At 35.8% G+C, this 14,955-nt stretch overlaps 1 protein-coding gene across 1 annotated transcript in view; it reads right to left on the bottom strand.

The window, feature by feature from the left end:
* Positions 1–14,955, bottom strand: part of tmem145 (transmembrane protein 145) — a 72,057-nt gene that overhangs the window by 32,408 nt on the left and 24,694 nt on the right. Inside the window, 2 exon segments of the mRNA XM_055163830.1 lie at positions 10,370–10,471; positions 11,751–11,837. Of these exon segments, the coding sequence (XP_055019805.1) occupies positions 10,370–10,471; positions 11,751–11,837 (189 nt within the window).

Here is a 14,955-nt window from a genome sequence, read left to right on the forward strand (position 1 = left end):
CAAGTAGCCTCTTAAATGACTTCGGAATGACATATCACACTTAATACCATTTATCACTGTAACTGTACATTTTTTTTATGCTTGCACAAATAAATTCACAAACAATATTGGACATTTTAGATAAGTTTTACAAAATGGTTTATGTTTATGTGTGGAAACTGTTTTGTTTATAAAATGTGCTATAGGAATAAAGTGGTTAGGACCAGTTTCCAGTTTTAATTCAATATTGTCACTAAAATATTGCAGTAGGCCTGTTAAGATAATTACTATATTGACTTATCATTTAATATGTGAACGATGGTACAATATTTTATGGGATGACCATTTATCATCTGTTCTTTTTTTTTTGTACTAGTGGGTAGTTTTTGTTCTTTTACTGTACAGCAATTAGATTTCACCTGAAGAGGGTTGAAGAAATAAGTTCTATGACTCATTCTAGATGTATTGTAACTACTTAAGCATTTCATTCTGCTATTTATTTTTTGCAGCTACTATTTTTTAACTATATTGTACATTTAGACAAGTTTTTTTTTTAGATAACCCTGCTTTTTGGTTATTGTGTCATAGCATAAAATTGTTTCAGTACTGTCGTTTATCAGCTTTTGTACTTGAAAATGTTACTGTGAGAGGTCTACACTACAGCTATAATTGCTAATAAAAAAACACCATATATATATATATATTTTGGCAGAAATATATAAGTGGCATCTCATTTACATTGATCAATTGATTTTCAAACATGCTACAAACTGTTACTCGCATGTTATTTGCTCTCCGCTGTACACACAAGCACGTCAAAGCTCCACTAGATACTGTTTTGACTTTAACATAGCAGATCAAAACAAATGCAGCAAAGCAAAATCCTCAGTGGAGAAACTGTTTGTCATGGCTGCTAATCTAAAATGAGTGAGTACACGTCCAAACACATGTCGAGTATTTCTCTGGCTGATTCTTACTCCTCGCAGTGAGCCTTTCCTATTCTACACCTAATGTATATTGAACAGTTACTGCAGAGGATAACTGAGTACATATCTGCTTCTCCAGATGTGTTTTTGGGAGCTTTGAGATTCAGACTACGGCACCTCAATCGTAATTCCCAGGTTTGCATGCATTTTGGACTAGACCGGTTATCCTGTTTCCTGGCCAGCATAATCACTGTAATGTTCCAAAATGTGTGGAAACCCAAAATGTATGTCCATGTGAGTGTGTGCAATTTACCTATCACCTTAACCACAAATATATTAAGCAGAATTGACTCTTCTGAGCTTTAAGCCCTGTTAATGCATGTTGTTACCTCATCACAAACATGCCTGGAGTTGAGTTTTGTTTCATTCACACGTTTGAGTAACCTTTTTATTATTAGTCTACTTATATCTTCAAAGCTCAAAATGTTCTGTTCCACCTTGTAATGTCATGCAGTTTTCAAACTAACAGATACGTTTTACGGTTAGTTCAGCAGAGATTGGCAATTCCAGGACTGAAATTTTCCAAATGATTCTAATGAAGATGTAGGGAGTTTAAAGACAAAGTTGAGCACTTCCTGTATTACCACATGACATCACAAGGTGGAACAGAGTGTTTTCTGTTTGAGAGAAGAACTCAGTCTAAATATGCAGGATTTGTGTGTTAAACATGTGTGCATGAAACAAAACACAACTCCAGGTATGTTTGCGGCAAGGAAACAATATTAAAACATAGATCAGGAAAAAGCGTTAAATGGGTCCTTTAACCAGGACTTAGTTTGAATATAATTTGAGTATTATATTGAACCTCAATCTATTAGATTAACTCCATTCAAAACCCCAAACCAACCCAGAGGATAACTACCAAAACAGTCTATCCAATTAATGCACTTTTAAAACCCAATCTTGCTCAGTTATACCTAAGCTTTAATGATTCTGCCGTACAAACAAACTATGAGCCTTATGGTGGAAGTCTCTGAGGACACTTGGATGTTTGAGTTAACATGTGCTGAATGGAAATGATGCCTCCTCACTCAGCTCATGTGCATGTTAATAAGACACTTGTATATTTCATAGGGGACGTGTAATGCGAGGGCCAATTTCACCCCTTCTCAGATTACTTTAGCTGGAGGTAGATGTTGTTGTAAATTCGTGTGGTGAATTACATTTCTGTCCCTAACTGGTTTTCCAACTTCTTGTGTCCCTTTGGGTTGTCTTGCATTTACTGCAAAAAAGAAGGCAGTTACTTGCACATCTAGCCAGTCGTTATCAGTGTTGCCATATGTTTTAAATAACGCTGTTGTTTTTAATTGTATAAAAAAATGGCTTGGTTTAATATGATGCAAAATCATATTACATCATTATATAGAGAGATTGGATAGCATCTTTTAAAAGGCTGGGTAAAAAAAAAAATAAAAAAATGCACTCTTTTTTCCTGGCACTGATTGATCATGATTTTCAATTTCGACTCCTATGAGCTTTTAGCCATCTTAGAATGCTGTTACCTCATCAAAAAAACATACCTGGAGTTGGGTTTTTTGTTTCAATTGTAATTATTTGAGTAATTGAGTAATGTAGTAATTGAATATTTTCTGTTTGAGAGCAGAACTCAGCCTAAATATGCAGGATTTGAGTGCTAAACATGAGTGAATGAAACAAAACACAACTCCAGGTCTGTTTTTGATGAGGAAACAGTATTATAAAATAGATCAGAAAACAGTGCAGTATGAGCCCTTTAACGCAAATAGTTATCAAATATATTCCCCCAAAACTCAAACTCAAACTCAAAACTCAAACCCCATACTCTTACTGACAGGCGATTGGCTGTGGACCTCTCAATTGAAATACTTATCATCGATAATTTGAAATGATCAGATCTAGATTCAATTACAATTCGATTAAGTGCATAGCCCTATGTTATGGAACACAAAATGAATACTAAGCCCTTTACCTCCATACAAAGTTATGTTACAGTTCATTAGTCGCTATTATATATTGTAATACTAAATCCTTTCTTCCAATAAAATGCCTTTTTAATTTTTCTCTCCAATATAACATGCATATCCACTTCAATAAAGCAGTTGGTAATTATTTTTTCCTGCAAATAACAAAAACAGATCAATTTCTGTCTTATTTTTCTTTAATCTTCCTTCTCAAATTCCATTATACTCATTATGTCTGTAAATTGCATTATCCTTGGTGTTGATTTGCCAATTTGCCTATACGATAAGAAACAAATATCTGTAATTCATCGTCATTCCAAACTAATCCGAAACAACTGCCTTCTGCATTGTTAAAATAAACCGACTATTTTCGTCAGCTCTGAGTGAAATTGGCCGTAAATGCAATCAACCTAGCATTAAGTTTCTATCTGGGAATTGAGAGCTGGAAGGGTTTATGAGCGGTGGAAATAGACTTGATACTTAAAAAGAGTAAGTAGTAAGAACGAAGAGCTAGGGAGACGTTAAACTGCTCAAGATAACTGGATATGAATGAGAAAAAAAAAACTGAACAAAGACTGAAAAACATAATTAGACCGTGTTTTGTCACAGCTTGGTAACAGCCGGAGTTGGAGGACCCATTGTGGAGTGAAGATAGGAACTGGAAGCGAGGAGTTTTGGATAAAATGGGGGCCGATTTGGCTGACGCGCGAGGGTTGGTGTGTGTGTGGTGGGTAGAGAAGAGCTTTTCTTGCCTGCGTCCAACAACATTACGCGGCGTGTCTGTCAGCGTGCACCAAACTCCCCTCCACAGGAAGCATCCGTTCTAATCATATCCTCTTCAGCACGATGACAGGCCCAAAACAGAGCGCCGAGATGCAAGAGGAGAGAGGCAATGAGACAGAGAGGGGAGAGGAAGGCTGCTTTCTGTATTAGAAGTGCGTAGAGGGGAGTTTGTTAGTCATTAGCAACTTCTGGGGGAACTTTTAGGGATGGAGGCATACACTAACCAGATCTCAGTTTTATAATGTTTTATAATGTATCAGGAAGACATGAGCTATTTGTGTCTCAAGATACAATGTAAAGTGTTGTCACGGTACTAAAATGTCAAACTCGATTTCAAAACTAGGGAATAAACTAGGGATGTACTGATCCAGCTTTTTCAGATCTGAGACTGATAAGGATACTTTTACTTTAAGTATCCGTCGATACTTGATTTAAACAAATAAGTTTGGGATAGAAAATTGCACTTATTTTATTAAAACACAGTTAATTAATTATGCAAGAGATGTTATGCAACTGTTATTTATCCTTCAAATAATTACAGAACAACTTCATGAATAAAAGTTCAAACATTATGAGACATTAGGCTCAACCAGGACTTGGCTGAAATTACATCATGGAACCAATACCCAATCCAGCTAAACTTTTCAGTATTGGCACTGATATTTGATACCAATACTGGTATTAGTGCATCCCTAGAATGGACTTGATACTCAATAAAGAAAAGAAAGTAACATGCTATGGTATGGTGGGCTGTATAGTAGCAGTGCAGCACTAACTATCAGAAAAGACACAATTGAATTTATATATTCAAATTATAATGTTTATAATATGGCAGTTGCAACAGAAGTATATTTATTTGGTGTATTTTTTATGCTTTCCTCAGGCTACTGCATGTTCTGAATTATTAATTTAGTGAAGATAGTCTGCTTGGTATGGTTTATGCACATTAAAATTCAACCTTCCATAAAAACCTACATGGAATACTAACCAACACCACAGCTCTTTCATTGAAGTTTAGTTACTTCTTCCGTGGGGCCTGTAATGGGCTACAGTATTTTTTGATCTATGTTATAATGTTGTTTCCTTATCACAAACAGGAGTTGTTTTGTTTCATTCTCACTTGTTTAACAGACAAATCCTGTGATGCCATGACGCTGTTTTCAAGTTAACAGATACATTTTACCTTTAGTTCAGTAGAGACTGTCAATTCTAGGTCTGAAATCATCCAGATTATTCTAGTAAAGGTGTTCCTGTATTATCACATGACATCACAAGGTGGAACACAGTGTTTTCTGTTTGACAGAAGACCTCAGGCTAAATACACAGGATTTGTGTTACACATGCATGAATGAAACAAAATAAAACTCTGAGTATGTTTTTGATGAGGAAACAACATTATAACATAGATCAGAAAATAGCGTAATATGGGCCCTTTAATATTCAATTCATTTTGGATGGTGAGCTTTACACAATAACTACATATTCTACATTCATTCTTACCTTTCTCCTCTGTGACAGCGTCAGTACAAACAGCAAAGGGATGCCAAGTACTCCCTGACAACGCAAGACTCTGATCATGACACTGTAACAGAGGCCGAATGGCTGGATGTCACCTGTATCTTCCTCCACAAACCCACTGCATAAACGCTGCGCCCCTGACTGTGTAGGAGTAGAGCTGTTACACCAATTCATCACTCCTACTCCAGATGCCCCGGTGTAAAAGGCATCGCAATGTTCGGCTCCAAGCAACAGCCTCTTTGCAGCCTCTGACTGCGACAAGCTCATCGAATGCTGAGAAGAAGTCCCTTAAGTGTAAGTAATCAATAGGCTACAGTGCACTTTGGAGTCTAGGGCCATGTTTAGCACAGTTTTACTAAGGCTCTCTATGGGGAATGATACAGAGGTAGACCGGGGAGAAATGGCTCAATCTAATGTATGTAGACTGTGAAGAGTTATACATTGATCAAATAAAATAAATGAAATGAAATGTAAAGGAAGTGGCTTGCATAGTGGTATTAGACCTTTCAATGTGATATCATATTATTATTAACTTATACTTAGACAAACTTTATTGATGCACAAGAGAATGTACTTAGACACAGTAGCTCACTTATCACAATATAAAATAATAACTATAATAACAAAGTGCAAAAATATTGTCAAATTATTAGTCTGACATAATAAACTACTCATATATACGGGCAGTTAAGTTAGTCAAATACTATTTAGAATTGATACTAGGTTTGTCTGAAGCATTGAAAGACAACATTTCACTAGAGGGACAATAAAAACACAACGTTTAAAGGTGGCAAACCATTTTACACTTTGTGCAAAGGTTAGACACATCACAATAATTACTATATCAACTTATTGTGCTGGTAACAATAATTTTTTGAGGTCAGTATTTATCATGTGTACTTTTTTTTGCACTACTGGATTTCCTTTTTTTTTTTTTTTTTATACGATAAGATTTAAGCCATAAAAAGGTGAACTAATTGCTTCTAAGACTCATTACAGATAAAAAATAAGTACCTAAGTGTTTCATTCATTCAGCTAATTGATTTATTTATTTAGCTCATGATTTATTTACAATATTGTAGATTTAAAACAGTTTTTGTGGTTTAATGCTTGTTCTTGGGTTTTTGTAGTCTGAATCATCAGCCAGTTTCACTTCGTAGAATCCGTCTGACCTCGCAGTGTTAGAATTTGTTCGCTCGACGGCAAGCGGGTACTTTTTATCATTTAATCTGCTATTTGGTAGTCACGTATGTAATACGCCGCTGACGGGGCTAACTGGTATATGAAGCTTTTCCCAAATCCCGTAGGAAGAAGGGCAATAATGTCTTTCCCCATGATAAAATTCACCAAACATTCTTTTTATTCCGGCTTTAAATCCTCGATCTCGGGAATCGTTGACAACACAGAATATATGGCTCTTCGCTGATTTGCTGGTGCCCGAACTTGCACTTCTGGGGTTTTTGCGAACCGTCTATTGTATTTTGATTCCTGACTTGGTTGCTGGAGAGAAATGAAATTGAGCAGAGGCACTAGGTGGAGCAGCCTGGCTAGGGTTTTTGTGTGAGTGGCATAAATTGGTTGCATTATTGTTGTTTATCGTCTATATTAATTTCAGCAATTTATTGCACTTGAAAATTTGTTATCATGACAGTTTGTGATCAGACATTGTTTAAAGTTTGGAGCTCCATACTCCTACAAGAATAAAAATTTTCATGTGAGTTATAAGTTTCTATAGTTACAAAGTTTAGTAGTTTTGTATAATAAACACATAGACAGCAGATGGACTGAGGATTACGTTTGTGATGGAGGTTATGGCGGAGCAGCTGTTGCACATTTATGCTTTAATTGTAAACACAACAGGCCCCATATACAAACACAGCGTGCTCTGCTGTCTAATGCAGCTCCATATGCTAGCCATTCACCTTTGGGATGTTAGCATTTTTAATAGTCTAAAATCAGACTGTCAAACTACATTCAGTCAATATTTGCTTTCTTGTTTTGAGCACAACAGATTACAGATTCTTTATAATTATATTAATTTTAAAATAAAACAATAGCAAAAAGTGTGTGGGCATTATTATTCAAAAAGTGTTTCCACAACATTGTTTTCATTTAGCATAAGAAACTTTATATAAAAGGTACCAAGAAATAAATATTTTACATTATAATTGTTATGTTTTGTCATTACAATATTTATGATTTTTAAAAAGCAGATTAAACTCATATAGTGCAGTGCAGTTAAACACAGTAGCGAAACTTTAAAAACATTTAGTTAAACCAAAAATAGTCATTACCTCCTACAGCCTATTCATTTTAAAGCACATTTACCTTTTATAATGACTTTATATGGCTGAGAGTATAACATTTAAGATCCCCCTTGGAGCTCTGTTAGAATAAACGCAGAACTATAAAGGCCACACAGCATTATTCACAGCATTTATCACTGATCAAAACCATTACGCATTATATATCGCCTACATTAAAACTCACTCAAGCAACTACCATAACTCATCTCTATACACCCCATCTACATGTAGTATTTACTTGTCCCACCATAAATCACTGTTAGGAGCTTGGATTTTTCCCTTAGCCTTGTACAAAATACTAAAAAGTCAACCAAAAAAACACTAGCACGGATAAATATTATACTCCAGTTAATCTAAAATTTATGGAGAGCTAGCGCAAAAACAAGCCTTAAAACATCATAGAATCTTCCTTGGGGTGCCGTGTGGTTTGTGCCTCCGCTTTCCCCATTTCAATATGTGATGCTGCTGCTGACTCCAAAACATCTTTCTTAGACTATAATGATTGCGAGTTAAAGTAGAAAATGCATTTGGGGCAGCAAAACAGGCAATTTCAATCCATTTCAGCAAGCGTCCCAGCTCCCTATACAACAGTGTATCTATACAAATCAAAACAATGCAGATGATAATAGGCCTGTTTAGATGGGAAATACAACAGTCTCCAAATCTTGGTCGATTTAATAGTCAAGGCTTTGATTCTGATGCACTGATCTCTGTTTGAGAAATTGTGCTACAAAAGTCAGAGACAGAGCAACATATATTTTGTGCAAGATTTTGGATATTATTTATAAGTTAACTGGTGCAAAAAAAAACTTCCACGTGATGTAAGAAACTGCAACGCTATTAGCAACTGCAGTCTGCCAGGCTTTTTGTAATTACCATGTCATAGATGTTAAGCAATACTAACTTGTGTTTTTAATCTATCTATATACAATTACATGCATTTTAAGGACCCATATTTTGCTATTTTCTGATCTATGTTATAATGTTCCCTCATCACAAACATACCTGAAGTTTTGTTTCATTCACACACTAACACAGAACCTTGCATATTTAGGCTGAGTTCTTCTCTCAAACAAAAAACACGGTGTTCCAGCAGTCATGTGGTAATACAGGAAGTGCTCCACTGTGTTTTTAAACCCCAAACCCTTTCAACAGAATCATTTAGATAATTTAAGTCCTGGAATTGCCAGTGTGAACTAAACGAAAGGTAAAAGGTAGCTGTAACTTGAAAACTACTGCTCCATGACATCACAAGGTGGAATAGAGCATTTTGAGTCTTGGAGATGTAGACACATTTATAATGAAGGATTAGTCAAAACATATGTGAAAAACAAAACACAAATAAAGGTATGTTTTTAATGAGGTAACAGCATTTTAACATGGCTACAATGAGTCAATTTTGCATAATATAGAACCTTTAAATATAAGGCTTGTGGCCAATACCAAATCTAACAGAAAGAAAAATGCTACTAAATGCTAAAAATCCTACCTAGTTATAATATTGTCTGATAAAAACAACATAAAAGTTTATTTTAAAAACTTCAAAAACAGCTGTCTTTGTCCAAACATGAAGTGCTATTAAGGAAATAAATGTTACTATATTGCCACTTGAAATAGAACTCCGTTTATGAATAAATAAACAGTTCAAAAGAATGTGAGGATGCAGTTTATTGAGAGATTTTTCAACATAGCCATCACGTAAACAGCTGTTGCAATATTATTTTTTATTATTTTTCTGTCAGGTAATTCATTAAATTATTTTCTTAATGATATTGTTGCTGATACTAGTGGCTTTTAAAAATTAATTACAAAACATAATTCATAACTTAATGAAAATAAGATGATACAACATCATCATGGTGTGTTATGTTACTTCTTTAATGGAGGGTCGGTCACACGCTCTCTATGAAAATGATATTAAACGTATTAATCTGTCACAATGGAGACAAACAAGTGATGCCACTAGGCCAAGTTACAGGTCACATCTGTGAAGAAGCAACCTTGCTTACGTAAAGAATATACTATTTTCTAAGGTATTTCGTTTAGCCATAAAGATGCCTTTAATTGAAGTGAATTGAAGTAAGTGATGGACCAGGGCCCACAACAGAAAAGTGACCTAGTGCATCTTTAACTTTTGATTTACATAAAGATAGTATCAATCAGATAATTATGATTTCAGTTATGACCCCAATAAATAGTAGTAGTAGTAGTAGTAGTAGTAGTAGTAGTAGTAGTAGTAGTAGTAGTAGTAGTAGTAGTAGTAGTAGTAGTAGTAGTAGCAGCAGCAGCAGCAGCAGCAGTATCATATATGTTTATTCTGACTGAGATACTGTGCTGTACTTGCCATTGAGCACCTATGTTTTACAAATAAAATCTAATTCTTCTCACCTCAGATTGACAGAGTTTAGTTCTTCACTCATTGATTCTGCAGAAATCTGCTATGTTTTTCATCCCTCTGTGATATATTTTTTCCTTTATTTTTTCCAATACGGAAAGACCGTGCATATTCCCGATTGGCTCATCCACTTGTCAATCCATTTGAAAATGGGGAGATTCACGAATAACCAGACTCACATCTTCATAAAATATTGAAGAAGAGTGTTTTCTGGATTCCAGCAATACTTTTGCGTGTTTCTGCAGTCCATTAAATTGTAACATCTATTTTCCTACAAATGATATATACTGAAAATGAAAAATCCAGACATTACAACAAAAAACAAACAGCCATCCTATCCCTCACATCACCACTAAGCATGGGTCCATTTGCCCCACCCTTTTGTCTCACCCACACACCTGCACGCACACTAGTGGACCATATCAGCCAGCGTCTGGGAGGAGTTCAAAGGTCGTTACTTACCCCACATTTACTCAGCGCGATGTACCACCACCTCTCCCTCACCGAGCGAAAACTGCGGCCTCCCACGCAACTCAGCACCTCCTCATTCTCATCTCCCTCCACCTGAAAAAATGGAATCAACAAAATAAATGATCCAACAACGCTTGTACCTCAGAGCTACATTGAATTATCGCAGATGAGTGGGAGCTTGAGACATCCACATAAAAACATATTTCACACCCCAAAATAGACGCCGATGTGTGATCCAATACGGCACACGACAGCAGTGGCAAATCACACTTCCTTAATGTGCCAAGCAAACAAGTCCCCATTAAAAAGACACAAAAGGGTCTCCAAAAAGGTGTTGGCGATGATGAGATGAAGCCAGGATATGCATCATCAGCAGAGAAATGTTATGAAAACACATTACAGGCCATTAGCTCCAACTTGTGTTTTTTTCCTGTTTTACATATTCCTTTTAAAATAGCAAGGATAAAATATGAGCGGTGTTGCGATAATGTGTTACAGAAAAGCACAGGGAGGTCAGGGTTGTGGCGGAGAAGTTGTGAAGTATGGAGGAGGAGGCTGGAAGTGTGTTAAAAGGCCCATTTTATGATATTTTTTGATCTATGTTAGAATGTTGTTTCCTCATCACAAACAGACCTGGACTGTGTTTTGTTCGATTCACACATGTTTAACACACAAATCCTGCATATTTAGGCTGTGTTCTATTCTCAAACAGAAAACACTGTTCCACCAGTAATGTGCTCCACTGTGTTTTTAAAGGTGCACTGAGCAACTTTTCTGGTGGAGGGTCCATCACCTGCTTGTCTCCATGGAGATGTTATTGCTTTGCTAGTAATTACTGGTGTTCCTTTTGCTTATACAATAATTCTCTCAGTGAATATTGCCTCGCCACAGATCTGACCTGTAATATAGCCTATAGTTGTTTCCCTTGAGATTTTAATCTCTACCTTGAGAGTTTAATCTCTACCGTGGAACATTCTAAACGCAATAACACCTCCATGGAGACAATCAGGTGACCCTCCACCAGAAAAATTACACAGTGCATCTTTAAACTCCAAACACTTTAACTAGAATCATCTGGAGAATTTCAGCCTTTGCCAATCTCTACTGAACTAAGCATAAAAGGTAGCTGTTCACTTGAAAACGATCACTACATGATATCACAAGGAGTATCAGAATATTTTGAGCTTTGGAGATATACACAGACTAATAATAAAGGAATACTCAAACATTTGTGAATGAAACAAAACACAACTCCAGGTATGTTTTTGAGGTGGAAACAGCATTATAACATGGCTAAAAGCTCACAAGAGTAAATTTGGAATAATATAGGACCTTTAAGTGTTACAGATGCTAAATAAAAACAAGATCTCACCATGCAGCCCGACCACGTGTAGCGCGTGGTCAGGTTGATGACTTGGTTGTTCTCCGGACGCAACACAGCTTCCTTCTGGTAGCAGTTCTGAAAAAGAGGTCAAATGTCAAATTAGAAAAACAAAGCATTTAACTTACAAGGAAAACAGCTTAGGAAATTAAAGGCGGTATTAACCTCTGTGAAAGTCAGAGGGCTTAAATACGCATTAACAGAATAGTCCGGAGCAGGTCTGTTGACAGAAATTTGGGGGCCTGGGGCAAGAAGCCTCCCATGGGCCCCCTGCTAATATACACGAATATGAAAATTCTGGGCCCCTAAAGCCCTGTGGTCCAGAACAATAGACCCCCTTTGTCTTTGTTGTATGTTTTGTATATTTTATGTAATATTGTTCAGCCCCATATTCCAGTCAAATTACATTTTAAACACCTATCCCTCACACACAAAAAAACAAAAACAAAAACAAAAAACACAATCTTTACACAGTCGTAACTGCTTTTCAGCAAAAGTCATTCTCATAAAAGCACCAAAATCAACAAAACTGGGTAACCACATTTTACTTCTTACCTGTTGTACCTTTGAATTTGTTTTTGGTGCAATTATACTGTGAAAATATTTTTATAGATCAATAAACCCTTTTCAGTTTGGCTGTCCGTGTTCAACTTTTCTGAGATTAAAAGTAAATTAAATTAAATCATACATCAATCATACAGTGATTTTTCTAAATGTAATTCTTTTGTAAACCACTTTGACTTGAGTAGGCATGGTATGGTGGATAATGTTTTCTAATGTGAATGTTAAATAATGATGCATTTTGAGTTAGAACTGAACCAGTGGCCCTGTGCTTGGCAGGGGACAGACTTAACCCACTACACCACCTCCTACAACTGTGTGTTTTTTTATGTGAACACTTTGTGTCAATGGGATTGGTCCTTTTGCAATATATCAATGCGCATCCTTCTTACAGCCTAATTTCAGGATAATATTTGGTGATATAGCAAAAAAATATTATAATTTTAATTCCTCATATTGCCCAGTTTAATTTTTTTTATTTTTCAGAAACAAAACAAAATGGCTATCAGTATTGATTTAATTAACATAAACATAAGCTTAATCAGTACCATTTAACACAAAAAATACAGTTGAATTTCTTCGTCCAAAATCTGAACTTTGCTGCAGTCCACATGCTTTTACTGACAGAGCACTGGCTGTGGACCTCTCGATTAAAAGACCCAAGCTGATCATTGACAATCAGACATGACTGAAACTCGTTCTTGATTAAAATTTGAATAATTGCACAGCCCTATTTGAGGATGAGCTCCACCTGCTACACTCTTTTCTTCTTCAGTCTTCTCTAATTTCTCCTTCTCTAGTACATAATGCTAATTCTTACTTTGGGTAGTTTGTGTAAAGTTGTTTGAGATGTTCACAACAACATAAATTGGAAGTTAAAGTGGTGCAGAATTACATAGCGAGAGATGACTTTATGGAGACATAAAGTAACATGGAAAAGTTGTCATTTGCCTATTCTAAAATACTTGGTTTTTAAAGACAAAAGTTTTGTTTGTTTTTATACCTGACCATGAACCAGGACGAGGGGGTCTTTTCATTATCACACACTGGGGATACTGTACAGAAGATATTGGACTGCAGGTGGTGCTGTCATCCTGCCTCTACCTCTAAGTCAACGCCAAAACATGAGTAAATGCTCATTTCTGCCTTACATTTTAGACGCATATGGATAAACATGGAGGCCTCTGTCCATCCTCTGTGTTATTTTGTCTATTATTTTATTCCATCTCCTCAGACCATGTGGAATCTTAGCCACGCCGCAGTATATGAGCTAACCACTGGGGGCAGTAGTGAACACAGCTCAACAGTGGAAGCTTAAGTTTTTAAAATGACTAGAACAGACTGCAAAACAAATAAATCTCACCTAATTTATTTGACTCTTTTCCAACCTAGATCCATGTTTCCAACAGGTGCAATTTAAAAACTGCCACGGGCGCCTCCATGTTTGTTTATTTGTTGCTCTGTTTCTTCCGTTTTGTGCAATTCTCAAACTAACATTTACCGCCCACTGGTGGTTATTTAACAGAAAACTGCCTAGACATCAGAAATGTTTAGAAGCATAAATGGAGTGATGGTTGCTAAACTTGGTATGCACAGTTCTGTTTACCTATGAAAATTTTGCATAAGTAAGTCTTTAATCAGCTAACCAGACATGTTACAGCAACAAAACAGTGAAGTATATAAAAAATAATAATAATAATAAATAAAACTTCTGAAAAAGGAATTTTCTAGAATAAATTATGAGAAGATCAAATTAACCTCATGTTACTGTTGTTGCCTTTTCTTTTTTGCTATAATTATGAGTAGGCTTAAAAGGTTGGCCTTTTTTAATCTACTTTCATTGTTCTTACCCTTAACATTACTATCTTAAGTAGCTGATAAATTTGGTCCACCCTGACACAATAGCAAAGCAAATAGTATTATAAATAAATTCTCAATAGCTAATTAATAGAAAAGCCTACAGGCCAGAAGGTTCCCAAAACTAAATCTCAATGCCAAACACTGTGCACATATTCATTTTATCAACAAAGGGAGTTTATTCTCTTCACACTTTTATTTTGGATACTAATTAGAATATTTTTCATTAACACTTGTTGCCTCTGGCATGAGCTCCGTGCTGCAGCTGCTCGCATTGTAAGTAGTATCTGAGCGCTGTTATTTTTGCAAAGACCAAAAGGCAAAGGTGTGATTAATCCAGAGGTAATTGAAGTTGGGAGCACATCAGATGGTGATTTATTACACATTTTCTGAGTCAAACTAAAAATGATGGTATTGTCTCCGCTGGGATAGAGTTTTTCTTGTATTGTCAATGAGAATTAGTGAAAGAAGAAAAATGGAATATCACTGCTAGTTTTGAGCAGTGTGCAATAAATCCTATTATCTTTAGTTTAGTTTTAATGTTTGAGAGATTAAAATATGCTAAAAAATGAATACAATTATGCATATTATATTTATTTTGGTGTGTGAGCCATTGTGTCCAAATAATTTACCCTTCTGGATCCGTAAGGTTTGTCTAAGTCTAATATGAGATTTGCAATGTACTATACTCACATACATAACCTGTCTTTGAGCAGTATAATACAACGCTGGCCTAACCACTGAAAGATAGATTACTTATTGAGCAATGTAATACATA

The sequence above is a fragment of the Boleophthalmus pectinirostris genome, unplaced genomic scaffold (genome assembly GCF_026225935.1).
Source record: "Boleophthalmus pectinirostris isolate CB_2022bp ecotype Guang Dong unplaced genomic scaffold, ASM2622593v1 HiC_scaffold_6, whole genome shotgun sequence".
In the NCBI taxonomy this organism is placed as follows: domain Eukaryota; kingdom Metazoa; phylum Chordata; class Actinopteri; order Gobiiformes; family Gobiidae; genus Boleophthalmus; species Boleophthalmus pectinirostris.